The 23,175-nt window shown below is 43.4% G+C and overlaps 1 protein-coding gene across 2 annotated transcripts in view; it reads left to right on the top strand.

Moving 5' to 3' along the window:
• The window catches only part of SEMA3E (semaphorin 3E), a 206,262-nt gene that overhangs the window by 62,342 nt on the left and 120,745 nt on the right, over positions 1–23,175 (top strand). Inside the window, exon 2 of one of the 2 annotated variants that reach the window (XM_090041888.1) lies at positions 17,077–17,154. The exons of the other annotated variant lie outside the window; for it this stretch is intronic. Within the exon in view, the coding sequence (XP_089898014.1) occupies positions 17,136–17,154 (19 nt within the window). The 5' untranslated portion in view covers positions 17,077–17,135. The remainder of the gene's footprint in view (positions 1–17,076; positions 17,155–23,175) is intronic. 2 annotated transcript variants of the gene reach the window in all.

The following is a 23,175-nucleotide window of genomic DNA, read 5'->3' on the forward strand; positions in this document are numbered from 1 at the left end:
TTTTTTTTTTTTTTTCAAAAAAGAGATAATGGCTAGGTATAGACATTTAGGGAGGTTAGGGTAGGTTTTATTGTGTTAAAAATGGTTACTCGATCTAACTTAGTTGGCCCAGGTGTGAGCCTACTTAGGTGGATCTAAGTGTGAACTGTTCTGACATTCAGCACAGTTAGATTGGTCTAAAAATGGCTGACACCATCTAAAATAACCTTGTCTCTGAAGTTACTGATCTCTGAGCCAACTTAGATTGGGTTGGCTATTTTTAGACTGATCAAACTGTCCTGAACTTCTTATCCCAGAGAAGCCTCAGGGCTGGAAAAGCCCAGCTGCTGGCTCAAGTCTTGAGGCTGAGCTTTTCCTACCCTTCAATGGCACTAGGCTACTTTTAGCTCCCCCAGCCATTGATTCCACCTTGAGATGAACAATGACCCTGTTGGACACCCCGCCACCCCACGAGCCCTCCAAGCCCCTCATCCAACAAGCCTAAGGTTACCATACATCCTTGTTTTCCTAGACATGTCCTCTTTTTTGTCCCCCTGTCTTTGTGTCTGGGTGGGTTTTTAAATTGCAAGCAAATGTCCAGGGTTTTAATCTGCCTCTGCTTTTCCCAGACACAAGCAGCTTGGATGCTTGGGGCTGGGAGTAGTGGGCAAGGTGATTGGCTGTTAAGGGTCATGTGCTCTGCGCTCAGGCCCAAAGAAGCTGTTTCCAGGTAATAGTGTGTGTGCGAATGTGTGTGGGAGCTCAGTGGGTAACAGGGCTGGAGGGGGGCAAGGGGCTGCAGGTCAGGAGTGAAGGGCACTGGCAGCACTGGTGGGGGCAGGGGCTGCAGGTTAGGAAAGAGGGGCATGAGCAGGCCTGTGGGGGCAGGGGCTCTGGGTCAGGAGCGAAGGGCACTGGCAGGCTGTGGGGAGCAGGAGCTTAGGAGTGAGGGACAGAGGCAGGACACAGGCATATCACTGCCACCTCCCCCCCCCCTCCTCCCCAAAGGTGTCTTCTTTTTTAATCCTGGAAATATAGAAACCCTACACAAGCCACTTCTGTTGTTGGTGTAATGGCATTTACCAGTGCTGCGGACCAAGCAAGTAAGTTTGGGTGGAGAGAGTGATGGGCAGGATCGGGTGGGGGAAGGGGGGTGTTGTCCATCTGGGGGTAGAGGGCCTGGGGATTTAAAAATAGCCACTGGTCCAAGGGAGTGGGGAAGAAAATCTTCCATTTTCCCAAGCCCCGCCACAGCCCACAGGAGCCCCCCACAGACTCTTCCTTCCCCACCCAGCCCTCTATGGATGCCACCTGTTCCCCTGATTCCCCCCATGGACCCCACTTGCCCCCTTATCTCCCCCGTGGACCCCGTGTGCCCCCCAATCCCACTGACTCCTCCCCCTAGAGCTTGCTTGCCCACCCAATCCCCCAACTCTGTTGCACTCACTCCTCCCATCCCAACTTACCTTAGATCAGGTGGCCATTTTTAACTTGATCTAACCTCCCCCTAACTTCCCTGACTGTTTGTATGCACCTACTGTGTCCAAAAGCTGGAAAGTGGGACATGATGGTGGGATCTGTATGCATGCTCTTACCCTGTGCTAAATGAAAGCTTAGCCTTGTCTAATTGAGGGGTTTGAACTTTATAACCCTTGAGGTCTTTTGCAACTCTGTTGTTGCCTATACATGTGCTCTGAGCTGAGGCAGGGTGGTGTTTTAATTAGAGTGGCTCCTGGACAGCTGCTTTAGTTAAAATGCTGCAGTATCACATGTATTCAGGACCCCATGTTTCAAAATGGGTGTGGGGGCATTTTCAATAAAGCTCATTCAATGAGTTTTAGTTAAAGCATCCCTGGTGCCACTTTGAAATGTGGGTGGCTGAATACACATGATGCTGCAGCACTCTGGAGCATTCACATTATAATGCTCCCACAGACCCAGTAAACTGAGTCTGCTCTGATGTGTTCGAATTAGAATACATTGGGGCATGTGTATAGACACCCTATGATACCATAATTAAGGCCTGGTTTAAATCACAGGCCTAGCTCCTGTTATCCTGGCATTCCCCCCAGTGTGTCCCCTGCTGCTGATTGGTGGAGGGGCTGCACTGGCCTCGCTCCTTGCTCTTGATGGCTTGGAGGTGAAAACTACTGTTTTAAATATGCCACGTTTTTTGCCTCCCGCTCCTTGCTGCTGACTGGTTGGAAGGCAAAAACTGTGGCATATTTAAAACTGCAGTTTCCATCTTCCAGCCATCAAGAGCAAGCAGCGAGTGGTGGGGTCAGTGGAGCCCCTCCTGATTGGCAGGTAGGCACATTGGGGAGCAATGCCAAGATTAAAGGAGCCGCTGTGCCATGAGCTGGTACCACAATTTAAACCAGGCCCTAACTTATTGAAGGATAAGTGACCACAGGGAAAGAGCACATACATGGGCAGTTACTGAGAGACAGCTAGAACACAGGAACACCTTGCTCCCCTTGACTCTCTGATAACTTGTTTAGGTGTCCATGTCCTGAGTCTGTGTCTATGTATAGTTATAATTATATGGATTTAATAGTATTAAAATCAGTGCATCACAAGACAAAAAGTTGTGTGTGTAAATGCTGAAAGTGATTTTAGTTGCATGTCTTTGATAGTTGTAGCTAAGCTACAGGAGGTGCAAAAAAAATACTGCCTAGACTCAGCTGTGCCACTCCCATTGCTATCAGGAGAATTTCAGGTTTCAGACTGGCAGCATTTCATGGTCTTTACTTTTCTGGGTGAAATGTCGCCCATAATTGTTAAACTAACAGGACTTTCTTTTATTTGCTTTGATAAGATCTGAGCTGAAGAGCCATCAAGGACTTAACATTACAATTCAAGGTCATTGGAAAGTATGCCAAAACTCTTCTCCCCTCGCTTTTTTTCAGCAACACCTAAAGTAACAAAATTTCCCCTTAAATCCTCTGGTGTTGATGGAAAGCTACTTAACTTCAGGCTAGCAGAATGAGTGTTCTGTCAAGTATTAAGAATAGCTTTCCAGGTTGGAAAATAACAGTCCCATATCAGTTAGGTCTGCAATTGAAATAGGAGCTAAAAGTATTCAAAAGCAACAATAAGGAATAGCAGAAAATGAAATTAATGATTTTCAGATCACTTAGATAAGATAGGGAAGTGCTGAAAGAGGAAAAAAAAGTTAAGACTGTTAAAGTACACAGGCTTGCATGGTAAATGAGTAGTGTAAAGATCAGAAAACAATTTGTGTTTTTTTTTCCAGTGATCCAGTCAGTTCCCGGTCACAACCTGTAAATTTAAAATTTAGACCCCATGGATTTGTTGCTGAAAATTGGGTGCTGGTAATGGCATGTTTGGTATTGCAAGGTTTCACCAGAGAATCCATGTTTGCCTTTTCAGTCCTCTTAACTTAAATTTTCAAACCCCTTGTGCAGCTGCTCCAGGAAATAAGGCAAATTAAATACTGTTTTTTTCTGCAGCTCGGTTAGTGACTTGGGCTATCAGTCATCTCTGGGAAATGAATGAGAAGAATAAAAATAAAGGAACTGTGGAGCAGAGTGGCTTGGCTCTATTCCTTGCTAGCCTGAATAGCTGTTGGGGGGAAAAAAGGATAAATGAACTCACACCATCTCTGGAACTAGGAAGGTGAGGAGGACAGCATGACGGTAAGGCCCCATGCAGGTGTTACGTTTCTACTGGGAGACTTGCCACTCTCCTAATAGTAAATGCAAGCACACAGACACTCACCGGTTTCTCCCAGAAGAGAATGGGGCTTCCAGGAATTTGGCAATGTCAGAGTTATAAGGAGTCTAAAAGAGGGAGCCTTTCAGAAGTTGCAAAAAAAATACAAAACAAGGGCAAGACACTCAGATCCAAATGCTTGTTGTGATGATTTTCTTTGTGATCTTTTGCAAGTTACTAAAGACTAGATTTTTAAAAGCTTTTAGGAATTGTTAGGTGCCTGAAAACCCTTATACATTTGTCTTGTAATATCCCCAAACTTTATTTTTCTCCAGTTGTAAAGTAAGGACAATAACCTTTACCTACTTCTTAAAAGAGGTGAAGATAAATAATGTTTCTCATCACCTTTGCTTGCAAAATCATTTTCCTTTTTTTCTGTTAAAAAAAAAAAAAAGATTCCTCAGGGGTTTTTTGCATTTCATGGAAAACAGCCAAACTTTGTGGCCTGCAAAGCAACAAGAAGACCCAAACTGGTGAAATTGCAAAATATTTTGTGTATGAAAAATACTACAACTGTTTGATGCAAAAATTGAAAGAGATTGTGCATCTGCTAAAAGGAAAAAGGTAAACTATTGGGGGGTTTTTTGGCCCTCAATGCGGTTTTGAAAAGTACTGTACTTGTAATTAATAGAAATAGTGGGGCACTTTTAATTTCCTTCAACCTGGAATCCAAACAGTCTTAAATCTATTTTGATTGTTATATAAATTGGACTGTTAAATACAAGAACTTTGTGTTTTTTTAACTAAAATAAATAGGCTTGAGTGGCTCTATTAATATAGCAGATGGAATATCCAGTTATTTTGTTAGCTTGTTATTGGCAATTGGCAAATCTTTGGTTTAGAGATTAGTATAGATAAACAATCAGAAGCACATATATTTGGACCCTTCTTGGTGGTCTCGGTATCTGCAAAGAGAGTTGAATAGGATAGAGGCTGAGCTATTCTTGCTGCTTCATGGGTGGTTCCCTACATACCAGAGTTGAGACACACTCTTGGGGAAGTCAGGGGAAATTTTTTCTTTCACTACCCAGCCTGTATCAGGTGTGGTTGAAAAGTAGTTTTCTAGTTCATAGACTTTCAAACCAATATGTTTTACAGTGATAATGTGAGAGAGTTGTTAAAAAAATCCAGCATAATTTTTGGGGTACAGAAGGAAAGATATCATGTCATATCATTGCATTCGGTCGCAACTTCAGCATACCCATAACATTATTTATGAGGTTTCAAAAGAAAGCAAATAAAATAAAATACTTAGGATGCTGCAATGGTTGAATTAGGTCTTGATTTTCTGGGTTACTCACAAATTAATTTTTTCCTTTCTTTCCTATTAAAAATTGATAATCAAAATATTTCAACCAGCTGTACCATTGATCATGACAGCTCTAATCTAGTAAATCACTTAAGTACACACTTAACTATAAGCACCTGAGTCATTCTTTTTACTAGGACACAGTGGCCACTTTCTCATTTCTCCACTAGTCTTTTTTTTTATGGGACCAAGCATGACAGGCCTCCAAACATCATATTGTCAATCCTTGCAAACATCTTGCCTGCTGTTACCCTCTTTTCGCCAATTAAAAAAGATTCTAGATAGACCCAGGTATTTAAAAATGTAGATGTCAAGAAATGTAGGGCATTTATACATGCACTCTCGGGAATAGGGGTGGGGGTACTTTAATTAGAACAGCTCCAAGAGCCATTCTAATTAAATCACTTGGAACATCTCATGTATTAGCACCCCCTCACTAAAAAATGTCGGGGAGGAGGCACTTTAACTAAAGAACAATGAAGGAGCTTTACTTAAAGTGCCCCCACTGCCATTTTTCAGCACGGGGTTGCTGATGCACAAGATGCTGGAGTCTGCTGGAGTGCAGTAATTACCACATTCCAGCAAACTCAATTAATTGAGTCTGCTCCAACCCACTGTAATAACAGTGTGGCGGAGCGGCCTTGCTGCTTGTGTAGAGGTGCCATTAGGCATTGAGTTTATAAATTACCTATAGCCAGAAAGGAAGTTGCCATAAGACAATGTTGGGGGCCCTGAGGGGAGCCAGGGCATTGTTAAGATTATTGGCAAGGGCTGTTGCTTTAATTTCTCCTCATTTCTTGCTGTTCTCATTGAGGGCTAGCAACAGAACCTTACTGGACTATGGCAAAATGGGATTGAATTTTGGGTTTCACTGTGGAATACCAGACCTTATAGATGTTTAATTAAAAAAAATATTCTGGTGAACGGCAGAAGTAAGGTTGCCAAAACCCATGTGTGATAGAACAGCGTACTGGCTGTCATTACTCATGCCAGTGAAAGTTTAAACTGCTCTACCTTTAATGTGAGCTTTTTGATTTATTTATTTACACTACTGAGTTAGCCTATCCACGCCTTGTTTCTAAACCACAATTTTTAATAAAAATAAATTAAAATGGTTTTGTGAACCCCTGAAATAACTGGCTGATGCAACCCATCTGGAATTCATTTCATTTCATATGAGTGGCTTTGTGTCACTGCTGTCTAATTTGACATAGAAAAGCACAAAAAAAAAAATAACATTGACACAAGGATATAGTTATGTTTATTCTTAAAGTAGGGGATTTTTTTTCTTTATTTTCAAAGTAGTGTCCTTTGGATTGGCACACTTCAGTGCTTTTTGGAATAAAAATATCAGTAGCAGACTTGCTAGTGGGTGCTAGCCTCATCTGTAGGCTTCTCCAGATTAGCTCTTGGTCCCCAAGTTGCTCCTCAGTCAATCCGCACCAATACAACAGAGTATTAAATTAAATAAAACTAGCAAATAAAATCTGCCCCATCCTGGGCATAGGGAGGGGTCCCAGTGTTTCTGCCCATTGCACAGCAGTCTGGCCCCTCTGTGCTGCCAGCGGTTCAGCCCACAGCCTACCGCTGGCAAAGGTTCCTTCATCATTGGTAGTGCATACGGGGTGCACGTGCAACCCCTGCACGTGGCAGTGCACCCCCTATGAAAAGGCGCCACTGCCACCACTTGCCAACCCCTCCCCTCACTGCTGACACCACCGGCGGTGTCTGTGGACAGTCAGAAATTGCCAGCACCGTCTGCGGGTAGTCGCTGACCCCTAGTCACTGACCCCTGGTTAGGACTCACCACCTCACTCCCTGCTGCCGATAGTGTTACCACCACTGTGCTCCTGCTGCCACCAGCACCACCATGCCTTCCCAGCCACCGGGGGCACGTGTCATCCATGCCTTTCATAATTTGTTTCCTGCTGTTCTCTCTGAGGTTTTTAAGCTCCCAGTAAACCGTTCCCGATTAGCAGCCTCTCCACAGGTACAACTTTTCATTGGGCTGGCTGCCCCCCTTAAGGGAACATGTTGCCCCATTACATCTACAAAAAGAAAAAACAGTTGATTCTGTAACCTTGCCAACACTCTGAGTGAGAAACAGAAGGTGCATATGTCTGAGGACCAAAGGATCTGGCTTTAAGTAATACTTTGATACATGCTGGGCAGCATTTTTCCATTGACTGAATCATTACTGCTTATCTTTGAATCCTTTAAAGTCAAATGGAGTCTTTCCATTGACTTCAGAGGGCATTGGAAATCCCTCAGTAAATCCATTTTAAGAACTATTTCCCAAATTATTTTGATGTTCTATAAATGATAACCCATAGTCCTGGTAGGTTTTCTGATAAATCTGAAGTAGACTACAGCAATATGGATACTTGTAGAATTTGCAGCCTGTGTTTCACAGATTATTGGATAAATGCAGTTTCCTTTGTTCATGATACAGTATTTTTTAGCACTGGTAATCGCAAATGAACTCCTGACTTGCTCTTCCTTCATTAAAAATATGCATGCATGGGTGCATGTGTGCATGTAATTAAAAAGGACAAGTAAGGAATTGGGTTGTATATGCAGCGAGGAAGAGGCTGGAAATTGATTATATAAGAAAAGCCAGAAAAACTAAATGAATGCTTTGTCTTAGTTTTTAATATTTTTTTATCTAGAACTTAAAAGCAGGTGAGGGACGGCTAATGGTGGAGAGAGTGAAGAAATGAAAATTCATCTGAGGTGGCAGCAAATCTCAGAGTTTAGTGTTCTAGGTAAAGGGAGTGTAATGACTGCCATGCTAAAATACTGAATGGAATGCCACACAACATTTTAAGAGATCTTTCAGGTTGGAACACGAAAACATATGAATGGAAAATAAATCAAGTTTCTTATATTTAAGAAGGAGTCAAAAAGTGATCTATAGACCCTTAGCATGCAAGATTTGAGAGAGAGAGAATGAACCTTAATAGCATGCAAGGTTTTAGAGTATTTAGATATTTAAGCTGAAATAATCTGTTGACAAAAGGGGCACATACATTGATATATGTTGTGGATATGACATGACTACTACCGCTTCATTTACCACAGGTTTACCCTGAGCCTGGCTCTTATGGCGGGGCAGTGTGGGGTTGCTCCTGATACGGGAAAGGTTTATTAGTAGGGGGAAGGTAGGATGGAGGAGGCATTCTGGTGCCCCCTCTAAGTGTAGTACAGAGTTGATGCCCCTCTAAACATCCCACAGTGTCTCCCCCTAAGTTAAACTACTGCTGGCCACTTATTGCAAGAGAGAGAGCCTTGGAATGAAGTTGAGTTGTGGGAGGACACAACCAGTTAACCAGAATAACTTGTACCAGTGTATAGTTATTCCTCATTTCCAGAGGTGTAACTTTGCATTGGGGTGTAAGGCTGTGTGTTGTGTACCTACCTAGTTTTTGCAATGGGGTAAAGTTGATTTATTTTGTAGTGAATATGTAAGTTCATACCCTCTGTTGTGTGGGATCCAATGATCACCTTGACATTAACCAATTATAAAGCTATGCATAAAGAAATGTGACTTCAGCTGAGAAATAAATAGCAGGAGTAGATGAGCCACAAGAGAACAGATAATGTTTTCACAGAAATGTCTCCAGTAATAAAATAAGAATTAGAATAAAACAGGAAAGATATGCTAGAAAGAGTTGTGCAAATAAACCATTTTGCAAAGTCTTCCTTGTGGCTTCAGCAAGTCTTGAAACTGTAACAGTCTGAAAATGCTACTAGAATGTGATCAAAATGGAATATATCAGTCTTCATGCTGATATGTCACATTTTCATGCAAACAAGAGTTAAACATAAATAGCAGGGAGCCCATTTATGTATTTATTTAGGCCGTGAGTTTTAATGTACGCTATTGAGAGATTAAGTTTGGTCCTTTGGGTTCTTCATTTATACTTTTGTATTTAGTGTCTTTACCTCTGTGGATGTTTTCTTTACATTTACCTGATTTTCAATGTAAAAGGTACCATAGAGAGTCTTTTCTGAAATGGGTACATTCCCCCCCTCCCACCTTCTGACTTGTGGAAACTTATTTTTATGGTCTCCAGAGGAAGCAATAATATGCTAAAGAAGAATACGTTTTACTCTTTCAGACTCGGTGTATTTCATTTTTTCCTCATTCTGTTACACTTGGAACAGACTTGAAAATTCAATATGAAGAAAAGTATATGAAGAAGGCAAAAGTTGAACAGTAGACAATCAACAGAACTATATATGATTTTCATTTTCAATGCCCTATTCTTTTATTGAATTTCATTTACAATATCTCTTGTGGAAACAGTTTTCAAATGTATTAAAATAGCTGAGAATAACATCAATATCCGTTTCCAAATATCTGTAAATTTCTCTGGGATGCAAAGGAACTGTTTGTTACTATGCAAAGTAACTCCAGTGACAACGGGATGGAATCTACTGATATTTTAAATTATAAGCTACCAATGAATATATTTTATTTTGAAAGCATTCAACTACAATTTTAATACTATGTATTTAAAAACAAATAAAAGCCAAATCTGTAAAATCCAAAGACATTGCCATTCAAATATGAAATGAACAAACATTGTTTAAGAGGAACTTCCATGATGACCAAGTAAAGCTCTTGGATTGCTATGTGTGAGCTTGAATGCAGGCTCCATGGAGGCAAAGTATGCATAAAACTAACTAAGGGCTACATTTTCAAATGTAGGTGGGTATCAAAGAGGAAGATAGGCACCAAGTGAGCTTTCAAATGCATCCAAGTGAGTTGAAAGCTATGAGATAAGGCACCTAACTTTCTTGGGAACTTATGAAAATCCTAGTAGGCACATATTTGAAAATGTCAGTGCTTAAATCAGTTAAAAAATGGGGTATCTTAAAAGATCTGTTGTTCAAATTCAAGAAATACTTTTTCATTATATGGACCATGCTGCAGATTTGCCCAGCTCCATTATGTGGATGTTTGCTTTTTTTTGTCTGGAGCATGAGGTATTAGCCACTATCAAAAGCAACATACCAGACAAGATGACTGAATAATCTGACTGGTCAAGGCTATTACCTTTTAATAATATTTAGGAACAATGATCTTAGTAAAGTTGAAGCAATTTGAATGGTATCTCTGCCCTTCACCCCCCTTTTTTTGTATACTGTTAATTAACCCCTTACCGTTAAATTGATCTGTTTGCTTTTGTTTATTTCACTCTGGAGTATGTAAATTAAGGTATGGTGTAAGTATGCAGAGTAAATGTAGCACTCAACTAACATGCAGCACAATAATGTAAGAGTGTGTTGGCAGGTCAGATTGGCTTCCCTAGTAAGATCAACAATAATCTCAGTCATTTTGAAAATGGAAAAGGTTCCTTGATTTTCAATAATCTGTCAGCAAGATGGTCATTTATTTAGCAGTCATAACAAAACAAAACAAAATTCAAATGATCCTGGTAAGACTAGATAAAGATTAGGCAAATAAGAACAGTTGAGAAACAGGTTCACAGAGAGATTTATTATTATGTCATGCAACGTAATATATAGATTATTTTCTGGCATAAAGGTAATGTGATTATGCGAGGTTCTTCAAGAGTTCCAACATCAGAATGTAATACAGCCCTCAGGCACTCAAGTCCCGTTCAGTGTAGGACAGCTGTTTATGTACTTCATGAGGGCTTCTACATGAGAGGCTTAACTGTGCATTAGCATTATCTTCAAGAGGAGACTGGATAGGCACCTGGTTGGGGTCTTATGACCCCTCCTACCCCCAGTGCTCATTCCTGCCCATGGCAGGGGGTCGGACTCTATGATCTGTCTAGGTCCCTTCCGACTCATTAATTCTATGATTCTCTTGTTTAGTGCAAAGTAAGCATATGCATCTATATGTGCACATGCTTACTATGCAGTAAACCTCTTAATCCCCAGTAAATTTGCTATCTGCAAATGCAAGTAGCAAATTTACTCAAGATTAGTAACAGTGCAGTAGCGATCATGTAAATGCCTGAACCGGAGTAAAATCTGCTCCCATACAGCCATCCATCAGTGGGTAGGAGATAGCTCCCTACTCCCAGGAGCTGCTTGTTGCTGTGGCCAGCTCCACCACAGGATCTCAGGTGGGAACTATGTCCCCCTGCCCTGGCAACAGCGAATAGAAAGCCCCCCTGCTCTGAGACTGTGATCAGGGAGTGGGGGCTTGGAGATCCTCATCTTCCAGTTCTGCCCCTGCTGTTGTGGAACCAGTGCTGGGAGATAAGGATCTCCACTGCACACTCACAGAGCTGGGCAGGGAACAAACCCCCCATCTTGTTCCCCCCCCCCCCCCAAACCCAGGTCCAGGCTCATGAAGCTGAGCAGGAAACAAGCTTCCCAGCATCTGACAGGCATGCAGGATGGGGGCTGAACTGCCCTGGTCAGGGACAGATCCCATCCCCCTAATCAGATGATCGAGGTACAAGGCTTAGAAAGAGCTACAGGGGTGGAGTAGGTCTCAGCCCCTTGCCCTGATCCACCAGTGGGAAAGCTAGCTAGCAGTGAACTAGCTGCTAGCTGTCCCACTAGTGGATTGGGGCATGGGGCTGTGACCTCCCCCACCACTGCAGTTCTTTCCAAGTCCCCTGTCCGTGATCAGAGAGCCAGGTTCAGGATCTCCCTGCTGCTGGGGAAGGGGGACATTTTCCCTGCCACAGCAGCCAGCAGCCGGTAGGGTCAGGAGACAGCTGTCTTCTGGCCCAGTGCTCCCTGCCAGTCTAGAGGTCCCTCCCCAAGTGGCAGCAGGGACCCACTGCAGGAAACTTGGTGCAAAGAGCAGCAAATGTTCTCCCTAATCCCCAGATGTTAGATGCCTGCTTGAAAGCACTTACTCCAAAGTTTTTTACATTGGAGTAAGTTTAGGCTAGATCAAATGCATTTGTAGACATGCCCAGTAACTACTTATGGGACAGTTCAATAACAGTTATTTGGATTAGACCATATATTTGATTTAGCATAAGTGCTAGTGCATTTGAGTGCAGCATGGCACTGTAAAAGGGTAGTTAGTAAAGGTACAAAGTCAGGGTTGTCCAGTTTCCAAGTGCCTGGTGGTCATATGCCCTAAGGGCTACACTAGTGCATCCTATAGCACCCCTAACCATGCACCCACACACCCCATGGATGCCCCACATGCCCATGATCCACTCCCTTGCAATGCACTATATGCCCATGCTCCCCCCAGTTCATCCAGACCCCTGTTTCTGTGCGCATTCCAGGCTCACCCTCAGCTTCCTGCACTGCCCTCTTTCCCCACCTTTGGGACAGACGCAGGAAACAGCAGTTGGAGGAGGGGTGACAGCACCTGAGACTTCAGCTAGACTCCAGAATCCATCTTTTGCAGCCAAAACAATGAGAGGAGTGGTAGGAGACAGGAGTCTTGGGGCTACAATTTAACCCACTGTGAGCCTCAGGCAGCATGTGGGCTGCTTGTTGGACAGCCCTGTATTAAGGCATATGAGCCAGGCCAAGACCAAGTGCTTAACTAGATACAAATTTGTTGCTATAATAAATAAATATAAATAAGGACCATTAAATATTTACAGTAAAATGAACATGCGACACCACATGTAATAACCTGCAATCAACATATAACACCACTTCTAGAGACTACAAAACATAAGCCGGGTGACTCACAGCATATACAGTAATTAACAACCCCTGCACAAAGCGGACATTAATGCAGGAACAGGTCAATCAGGGCATCAACAAAATAAATTCATATGGGGATCAACTGAAATAACCCAGGTAAGTTGAGATAACAACACCATAAACATACACAGGCAACAATACAGCTATATTCCGAGAACAGGCAATAAACACATGCAGACAATAAAGACAGAGAAACCCATATAAACTCCCTTAAGGAGTATGCATAACTATATTAACCTCTTCGATATGAAACAACAACAACCACGAAATAAAGAGTGCACTCAGCACCTCCCGGGGTGTTCCCTGGAGCCCCTCCCCTTTAGGGCCCTGAGACAGGCCACAGTGGAGGAGGGTGGAGGCAGCAGACCCTCCTCTCCTGAGCCCACCTCCCCTGCAGCACCTGCTTCCTCAACAACTCACACTCCTGGTCTGAAGCAGCCAAGCCTTGTCCCCTGGTGGCCAGTCGCATGAGGGCCTCTCTCCAGCGGCACCTCCAGCTCCTCTTGATGGCCTGGTGCCCTGAACTGGGCACCCAGGGGTGCTCCTATGGGAGCCAAGCCCTTACTGGCACCGGTTCCAGGGCCTCACACTGGGGTTCTTCCCTTTCCCAGGCCCTGCTCTGGGCACTGGGGCTCTTTTAGTTCAATGCAGAGCCACACTGAGGGGCTCCAGTCACTCAGCCTTGAGCCGGGGCTAACTTGAGCAGCCTCGAGCTGCTCCCAGGGCTGACTCTCCATGTGCCGATCTGCACACCGGGTGGGGCCTGAGCAGCCTTGAGCTGCTCCCAGGGCCAGCTCACCATGTGCAGATCCACTCACCATCGAGGCGCAGGGGAGGTCCCAAAGACAGCCATCTCCAGAGCTCCTTTCTCCTTGCCATCCCTTGTCATATCTCTACCCCTGTGTGTTGAGCACACTCCCCTTTTATACACTTGAGGGACTCCACCCCCAATGTTCTCCAGACTGGGCTGGGGGCAGTCTTGAACCAAGTCCAAACTGCTCCTTGCCCCTTCCCATGGGGAAAAGGGCATGGCCTGTCTTTCCCAGGTTTGCTTCTAATTGGCGGATGGGCTCCACCAATCAGACTTGCAGAATTTTGAGCCCAGGACTCATCCGCAGCTCAAGAGGTAAGTCTGCTACAATCATGATATGCTTGGCTATGTTAGCAAGAGACTGAACTTGAGGATTTCTGAGGTCCCTTTCAGCATGTTTCTAATTCTGCCTATGTACAATATTTAGCACACCTGTAATTGTAGTTTTGTTTGGGTCCTCTAGGTGTTGCTGTAATACAAATGGTAAATGAGAATAATATTGCCCTTGACACTCAGATGTGTGGGCCTTTCACACAGACTTCCACCAACGTGACAAAAATGTAATATAAACCAGTCTGCATTAGTTGTTACAATTTTGTTTTGGAATAAAATTAGCTGAAGTTGATTTAGTTCAAGTTTATTGCCAACCCTTAACTAAAGTCAATTTACTTACTTTTATTCTAAAATAAAAGTGTACAAATGTAGTATTCCGCCACTCTAATTTTATATTACACACTGACTAATTCATACTATTTTTGTGGTGGAAGTTTGAACGTAGATTAATCCTCACTTTTGCAGTAAAATTGAATGCAGAACCCTGGAGAGGAGAGGCATGGTTCAACGTAACTTTTGTATCTATTAATATTTTTTTTAAAATATCACAAAATCATTTGCCAAAATGATCAAAGTTGAGTTTGATTCCTGCCCGTATAATTTATTATGCTTGTGTTTCCTACATTCATCAACATGCAGGAGAAATAACACAGTTTGAGCTTTTTGATCAGGTAAGCCCATTTATCAAGCTGACGTATTGGCTACTTCACAAAAATGCATAGAGTCCATCAATAGTCTGTATAAAGATATAAATTAAAGCCAAAATTTTTATGCCACTCTGAAATATGTGATTAATGAGTAGCAGCTTAACTTGATTCATCTTTGCACATTCTTAATATCTCATACATGACATTTGTAGCTAGCTGCTGCTTTTATGAGCATTCTTTTTATTTCACTCATGCCCAAAAGGGAGTTAATCGTACTTCAGGTTAGTCATCTTTTTGTCACTTACCCACCACAGGATTTTGGTTTCCTAACCATTATGGCCTCTTACCCCATACTATTTGGTTACCTCACTGCACAGTCCATCAGTCTTTGTATCTGTCCTTTCCTTTATGTTGGGAAATTGATTCTGCAGTCCACAGCTTCAGGAGGTGCAGTTGCTTAAAAAGTATTCAAATATACAAAAGGCATTAATAATATATTTTCCACCTCAAAAATAAAAGCCCATTGTATTTAAGTCGACACGTTTGTACCTTTGGGACCTCAATAGAGAAGTGCAGTCTCGAACAGTGGCTGAAATCCTACAGCTTTGCTTGACAAGGAAGTTCAGTTTTCAGTAGGAAAATATATAAACATGCTTATATTTCTGGAATCAGTTAGGAGTGTGAAGGGGCAGCAAGGAGCAAAAGCCTGCACAGCATAGCATAGGGCCATAGCCATATGTTTCTCTTTGAAATAATATGTGTAAAAAGTGTTAGGGCAAACAATGTGGAACCCAGTTCCACAGATTAATCCTCAGCTCATTATCCTATACAAAAATGTTTATTAAATTATGTGGCTAAAGAAGAGTACTAAAAAGCGTAGATACTTTCCTGGGAGATGATAATCACCACATTCTTGCATACATGGCATTAGGGTGTTTGTAAAGACTGAATGAACTCATTCAAGCCCCTGACTGTCTGAACTAAAGCCCATTTACACATGGTCCCCTCTATTGTTTAGGAATCCCTTGAATCATATGTCATCTTATACAGAAGTGTGGATGTCTGCCAGTAGTTAAGTAACTGCTGCTTAGAGCAGTAATAATTTATGCTTTTCCTGTAGTAAGATGCATGTCTTTCCAGAGTATCATACATTTTAATCCAGTTCCTCTCCCATTACTCCTCATGTATTTCCACAGGCAACTCCCCAACTGAAGTCTGTAAGTTAATATGTTCTCTTTTGAAGATCTTTCGGTGAGAACATTTTTGTGCTGAAAACTGGTCTAAAAACTGGCCAGAAAACTCAGTCTCATTTTCTCAAGGCAAACTTTCAGCTGGGAGCTTTAGTTTTCAGCACATATGAGAAAGTAAGCAGTGGAACCATCAGCAGAAGTGATTATTGGTGTGCAAAATGTGCAAGCGTCCAGTATGACCATCTTAATTGCCATATCATTCAATAGGCTTCTCTGCTATGCTATTAGGGAGCAACTTTTCAGTAGTTTTCTGTTAGATTAGTAAAAATAAGCAAAATCTAGTTTCTTTTTTTTTTTTCCTTAATCCTTGCTCTACTTTCAAGGAAGTCAGAGGGAACTTCACATTCTCGGCATCTTTACACTTAATTAGGTCCATGTTATAGACTTAGGTGGCCAAATGTGAATTTTTCAATTTTGTTGCAGTTGTAACATACCCCCCAAAACCATAAGGGTGTCAAAGATGAATTCTTAGAATTTATATAAGGGGGTATTGAGGGGGTAGAGTCACAGGCCAACTGGCGTAGGAAATTCTAAACACATAACTGAATACTTCAGAATACATACACTGGAGGTAACATAACACACAGAGAGGCATTAAGGTGCATACACTTAGAACAGACATAGCAGGCGAATAAGCCTGAAGGTTAATAAATTGGGAATAGGTGTGGCAAGGTCACCGGTCACCCAGCAGTAAAAACCCTTCAGCACTGATGAACCAAACAAGAAACATTAAAAATGGAACATGCACAACAAGGGATCCCGGAGATCTCTCTCCACTCTGAGAGCTCACAAACCAGCCTTCAATTTCTCAAACACCTGGTTACTATTTGTAGTACAAATTGGGTCCCTCCACCATGACCCATGGGATTGGCTCTGCTGCATGGTCAGACTGTCCCCTGCATGGCTTGCCAGTTGCAGCCTTTCGGGATCAGTCCTGCTGCAGCTCCTTTGGTTCTGTTGCTCACTCCACCCACTGCAGCCTGTCAGGATTAGTCCTGCCACAGCCCCGGAGTAGCCTCTCTCACATGCTCTTTTTCCCCAGACATCCGGTTGCGCACCAAACCCCAGCTTCTCTCTGGGTTTCCTTCCCCTTTCCCAGGAGCCTGCTGGGAAATGGAATCCAAACTGCCAATGCAGTCCATTGCATCATGATGTTGAAACGTTCTTTATTTTGCAGATGTTGTTCAAGAACCCCTATCAACTCTTCAATAATTTGAACATCATCTAAGCATTAAAACAATTACTTAGATGTAAATAAGATTCTTATTAGCAGTATGCATTTAAACAAGTTTACTGACACAGCAGTTGTACATTCTTTTAATATCATTTGCATTTTCCTTTTAGATTAGCTTTGCCACAGAGCCTTTAAACCTGTAAATACGAGATGGCACGCAGATGTTCTGATGTTCCTGTACTCTACAGGTACGTAGGTAGGCAGGAGGCCAAAGGCTAAGTGTGTCCAGCTCCTCTGGAGACCAATATCCTCCCAGGAATGCAAATATTTATATTCAAATGTATCCTTAATACCACGTGTTTCAACACAAAACAGTCCCAAATTATCAGGACAAGGAAGAAGCAGATCATTTAAAAATGTTAATGAATAAATGGAATTCCACTCCAGTTGATTAGAAGGCATAAGTGGATGAATAACTCATCGTTCTGCTGCCACCAGAATTATTTTTTTTTAATATATTAAATTGAGTTGTATTGATATTTACAGATGTTGGATTTCACTGTTGGTTTCATGTTTGCTAATTTGTTCTAGAAACCAGGCACTGGGAATATTGCTACTATGTATTGGTCAGAGTTCCACAAATAGGGATGGAAGTAGACCTCAAAAGTAAACCCCAGGTTAGACCTACCACTGTTATGGGGCAGAACAATAGGGAATGTATTCTCCTGCAAGGAACTTTATTTAGAGGGAATTTAACAGTATTATTTGTATAAATTATTTTCCTTTGTCTTCACCTAGGGCTCCAACCCTTCTCTAACTTCCTTCCTCCTTTCTAGTTTTTTAAACTTTGCATATAACCTTTTCTACATCAGGTGCAATAAGTGGAGTGTGTGGACAGGATATGTTGTTCAAATAAAGACCTGTTTAAACTACATCTTTTTATTTATAATTTCTTAGAAAATTATAATAAGTGTCCTATTTTTAATAATGAGGGGGAGAAACAGGAGATTCTAGAGTTATGAAGAAAAATGTTACAAATTAGAAAAAGCAGCAAAATCTTGAAGTTCCCAGTGAAAGAAAAGATCCAAAAATATTAAGTAAAACTGGTTTGATCAAAATTTGATTCAGAACCATCCCAATATTTTGTTTCATTTTTATATTATAATAAAATATTGAAAATGTATACTGTCTGAAGTATACTGTCGCAGGACACTCCCGTGCCCTGCTCCTAGGGAGTTATGAACTTAAGGGGGGGAGGTGTGTTGCAGGGCATGGAGGTGCCTGCTCCTAGGAAAGGCACAGGTGCCGGTTGCTGGGGCAACCGCAGTTTGGTCAGCTGACCGGAAGGGGCCAGGCCTGGCCTATATAAACAGCCAAGGCTGAGGCCAAGCAGGCAGTTTCCCACTAACATCAAAGGGTGAAGGAGCTCTGCTGGAGTATTACAGCCTGTAGAAGCTAGATGGCCTGAACAGCTTCGGTTGAGGACTGGGTGGAGCAAGCCCTGGTAGGGTTTTGAATGATGGCTAGCCAGAGGGCTTAGAAATTGTGTTTTAGCCAGATGGCTTGGAGTTCATGTTGTAGCCCAGGGGCTTCAGTTTTCTGTTGGTAGTTGTTACACCAGAGGACTGGGTGAGGCTAAATAGGGGTTGGAGGAGGCCTCAGGGGGGCTCCATGGTGGTGTGGGGACCCCGGTGCCAGAGAGGGCACAGTATTGAGGGGGGGCATTGACCCCAGCCCTGCAAAAGGGGAACGGGGGATTGAGGGCCAGGCAGAGCTGAGATCGCCTGAGCCGTAAATGCTTTAAGAGGGGATTTGGGGCTCAGGTGGCTGTAGCCGTGCCTGGCCCCATAAAGATGGGAAACCCCAAAGGGGATACGGATGAGAAACCCCAGAGGGGGCTGGTATTAGGGCCCAAGGAGGGGATTTGGGGCCAGGCATGGCTACAGCCACCTGAGCCTCGATTGAGGGGAATCGCCAAGGCAAGGGGCCCCAGTGTGGGCAGCAGCCATGGGGAAGCCAGGGAGCCCCAGGGAGGGTGCACAAAAGGGAGCCCCATGAGGGTGCATGAGAGAGGACCCCAGGGAGGGCAGGACCGAGCAAGAAGGGCCCAGTGGGGGCTCAGCCTAGAGAGGCCTGGGAGTGTCCATGGGGAGTGTGGGCACCGGCAAGAAGCCCAGAGCGCTCACAGAGGGACAGGAGCCCCAGGGAGGGCTCACAGAGGGACAGGAGCCCAAGGGAGGGCCACGAGTGGAAGACAAGCCAGGAGAGCGTCCGCAAGGGCGCGGGCAATAGTTTCATAGTTTCTAGGGTCGGAAGGGACCTGAGCAGATCATCTAGTCCAACCCCCTGCCATGGCAGGAAAGAATACTGGGGTCAAATGACCCCAGCAAAATGTTCATCTAACCAACCTCCGCTTAAACACCCCCAGGGTAGAAGCCTGCACCACTTCTCTTGGAAGTTGGTTCCTGACCCTAGCCGCCCTGACTGTGAAGTAGCGCCTCCTGATATCTAACCTAAACCTACCCTCTGCCAGCTTGTGGCCGTTATTCCTGGTCACTCCTGGCGGTGCTCGGGGGAACAGTGACTCCTCCAATGCCTGCTGATCCCCCCTGACTAGTTTAACAGGCCACAAGATCCCCCCCCCGCCTTCTCTTTTGGAGGCTGAACAGGTTCAGGTCCCATAGCCTGTCCTCATAGGGCCTGACCTGTTGTCCCCTGATCATATGAGTGGCCCTCCTCTGGACCCTCTCCATGCTGCCCACATCCCTCTTGAAGTGCGGCACCCAGAACTGGATGCAATACTCCAGCTGCGGCCTGACCAGTGCTGCATAGAGGGGGAGGATCACCTCCTTGGACCTACTTGAGATGCACCTGTAGATGCATGACAAGGTGTGGTTGGCCTTCGTTACTGGCTCTCCACACTGCCGGCCCATGTTCATCTTGGAGTCAATGATGACCCCCAGATCCCTTTCCGCCTCCGTGCTGACAAGAGGGGAGTTCCCCAACCTGTAGTATGGTGCTGGTTGTTCCTCCCGAGGTCCATCACCTTGCACTTGTCTGTGTTGAAACCCATCCTATTCTCAATTGCCCACCCTTGTAACCTGTCTATGTCTGATTGTAGCCTGCTGCATCCTTCCAATGTGCTCACGTCCCCCTACATCTTAGTGTCATCAGCAACTGTACTCAGTAACTGACTCAACAATGTCCGGTACATCTGAGAGGCTTGGGGCATGGTATAAGGGGTGGTAGGAGCCACGCATAGCCCATAAGGCTGGGTGCACCAAATCAATCTATACGGAACAGGGGCCAGGATAAATAAGAGCACCGTTTCCAAGGAGACAAAAGGCAGCCTCCCTCATAAAACAGATACCATCAAAGATGTGGCGGGTGAGAACGAGGGTGCTTGATCACCAACTTGGCACGGTAGGGGGTGCCAGGAGAGATAACAGCCACTCCTAGGTCCCCGTCCTGTCACATATACATTAAATTAACATAATTCTGAATATACTTTGATTTCATAGATTTCATAGAGATTAGGGCTGGAAGGGACCTTGGGAAATCATCGAGTCCAGCTCCTTGCCCCAGGAGCAGGAAGGCAGCTGAGGTCAAAGGATCCCAGCAAGATAAATATCCAAATGTCTTTTAAAGGAGTCCATTGTAGGTGCTTGTACCACCTCTGGTGGCAGGTGGTTGCAGGCCTTGGGGGCTCGGACAGTAAAGTTCTTCCTTATGTCCTGCCTGATATGGTCTTGGAGGAGTTTGTGACCATTTGACCTTGCCATCGCTTGGGGTGCTCTGGTGAGCAGGCATTTCCTCAGAACCTAATGTACACCCTGTATATACTTATAGGCAGCCACCAGGTCCCCCCTGAGCCTGCGCTTTTCCAGGCTGAAGAGTCCCATAGCTCTCAGCCTTTCATCATAAGGCTTGTTCTCCTGCCCTCTGATCATGCATGTGGCTCTCCTCTAGACTCTCAAACTTCTCCACATGCTTTATAAATTCTGGAGCCCAGAATTGGATGCAGTATTACAGCTGTGGCCTCACCAAGGCCAAGTACAGTGGGAGGATGACATCCTGGGATTTGCTTGAGAAGCATCTATGGATGCAAGACAGAGTTTTGCTGATTTTATCAGCTGCAACATCACATTGGTATCTCATATTCATCTTGTGATCAATTATGACCCCCATGTCTCTTTTGAGGTGGTGTTAGTGAGCATCATAGTGCTGAGCCTATAAGCATGCTGTGGGTTTTTCTTCCCAAGGTGGAGTACCTTGCATTTTTTAGTGTTGAATGCCATCAGGTTTTCATCCACCCATTTTCTGAGCCTGTCAAGGTTGGTCTGGATCACCATCCTGCCCCTTGAGTGTGGATGCTTTACCCCAAAGTTTTAGTTTACACACATTATATACTTAACTAATATTAAAATAATATTTTAATTTGATGTCCAAAATAAATCAATGGTATCAAATGAAAATCTTCTTATGTACAGACAAAAAACATTTTGATCTTATTGAAGCAAAATGTTCTGCTGGTAATTGATTTTGTTGTTTAAAAATTTGATAAAAAATACTTTTATTCAGATGATACTAAGTTTTCTAATGGGATGCTGATCTTTTAATTATTTTCAAACAGATTTATTAAAGGACTAGATTGTGTCTGATGAGCACAGAATGATACCTTGTTGCTCAAGGAGTCCCATTCTTGCCTAGGAGAGAAAATGCTAATTTTCTATACTAATTTAGTATTAATTAGTAGGGCTGTGCAAAATGGCACTGTTCCATTTTGACTTGAGTTTTGAGGTTTGGATGGAACAATGTTTTGTTTTGAATTTCATTTAGAGTAGAAATGGCTCTTCTGTTTCACTTCATCAAAACAGTCAGGCTGTTTCGATGCTGCTTTGATGTTTTACCCAACCATTGTGCTGGAGAACCATTGATCAGGCTGGGGAAACAAACTTGCCCCAGTTGAGCTGAGTTCCCAATCCCAGCCTGATCGTGCGGCTGGGGTTGGGAATTCAGCCCAGCTGGGCTGACTTCCCATCTCCTATGCTAGATTGGGGTGAGGATGAGAAGTCAGCCGATCCCCAGCCCAATCTAGCTTGGGGACTGGGAACTCAGCTCAGCTGGGCTGACTTCTCATCCACAGCCCAATCATAGGGCTGGGGAGGGGAAGTGAGCGGTCGGGCTCAGTATCTTTTCCCAACCTGATCACAGTGCTTGAGAGGGGAACTGAGCCTGGGCCCAGTTCCCTCCCCCTGTGCTATGATCGGCTTCTCACAGCCTGGCAGCGGGAGACGGAGAGAGCCAAGGATGCTCCCAGCTGCTGCTGAGAGTGCAGCCCTGGTTCTCCCTTGTCTCCCAGCACCTTGCTGCTGGCTGCTTCGAAACTCAAAACATTTTGCAACATTTCAACTAGCCTTGTTTTGTTTCAAGGCTGTTTCAAAGCCCTTTGTTTCAATTTGATTTTGCTTTTTGAGCTCAAAATGAGTCCAGAGTTGAATCGAAACAGCCAGTGAAATTTGACACAGCCCAAATAATTAGTACTAAAAAAAAGTCCTTTTTTTTACTTAATGTAGGATGTTACTTAACAATGGAGAAGTATGGGAAATAATTTCCATTTGTATACTGTCTGGAATGATATTTGGTGTTAGGTACAACAGCACAGTAAATAAAAGGCAGTTGTTAAAATTTCTTATCGGTATTCTAAGCAAACTGATATTATTCAGATGAAATACTTTATGATAAAAAAAGGCAGAGACCTCGACAAAATGCTATTCATATTGGCCCCTACTTAAATTCACAAGGTATATTTTTATACAAGAAAACAATTCTGTAAGTCTACAAGAAAGGCAACTTTTCCCTTTTCAACTAATGTGTATGGACAAAGAGGCAGCTGTTTTCTTTCTTTTAATTCTGTATGGCATTTGTTACACAGGTACAGTGATAGAACTTGCAAGAGATTGGTCTTTTCCTTCTAATGTGGAGACCATGGAGTTAAAAAATAATATAAACTGTGTGTCTAGTTATTTCTCAGTCAAAGGGAATATCAGTTACTGTACCTTAATGAAACATTCACAGCATAAAATTATGAGCAATAGAAGCAAGCATGGCTTACAGCTGTGCGAGGCTTAAAACTGAGGTAAGTTTGACAGTTTATTTACTCCCAGCAGAAATATCCCTGAAGAAATAATATTCGTAAAAAACACTTTCCTACAAGTCTTCATTGTTTCAAAGGCACTTGTGCCATCGTGTGTGTTTGATTTTTAAGT

This window comes from Crocodylus siamensis, chromosome 4 (assembly GCF_052110815.1).
Source record: "Crocodylus siamensis isolate JL-2025a chromosome 4, ASM5211081v1, whole genome shotgun sequence".
Classification (NCBI taxonomy): domain Eukaryota; kingdom Metazoa; phylum Chordata; order Crocodylia; family Crocodylidae; genus Crocodylus; species Crocodylus siamensis.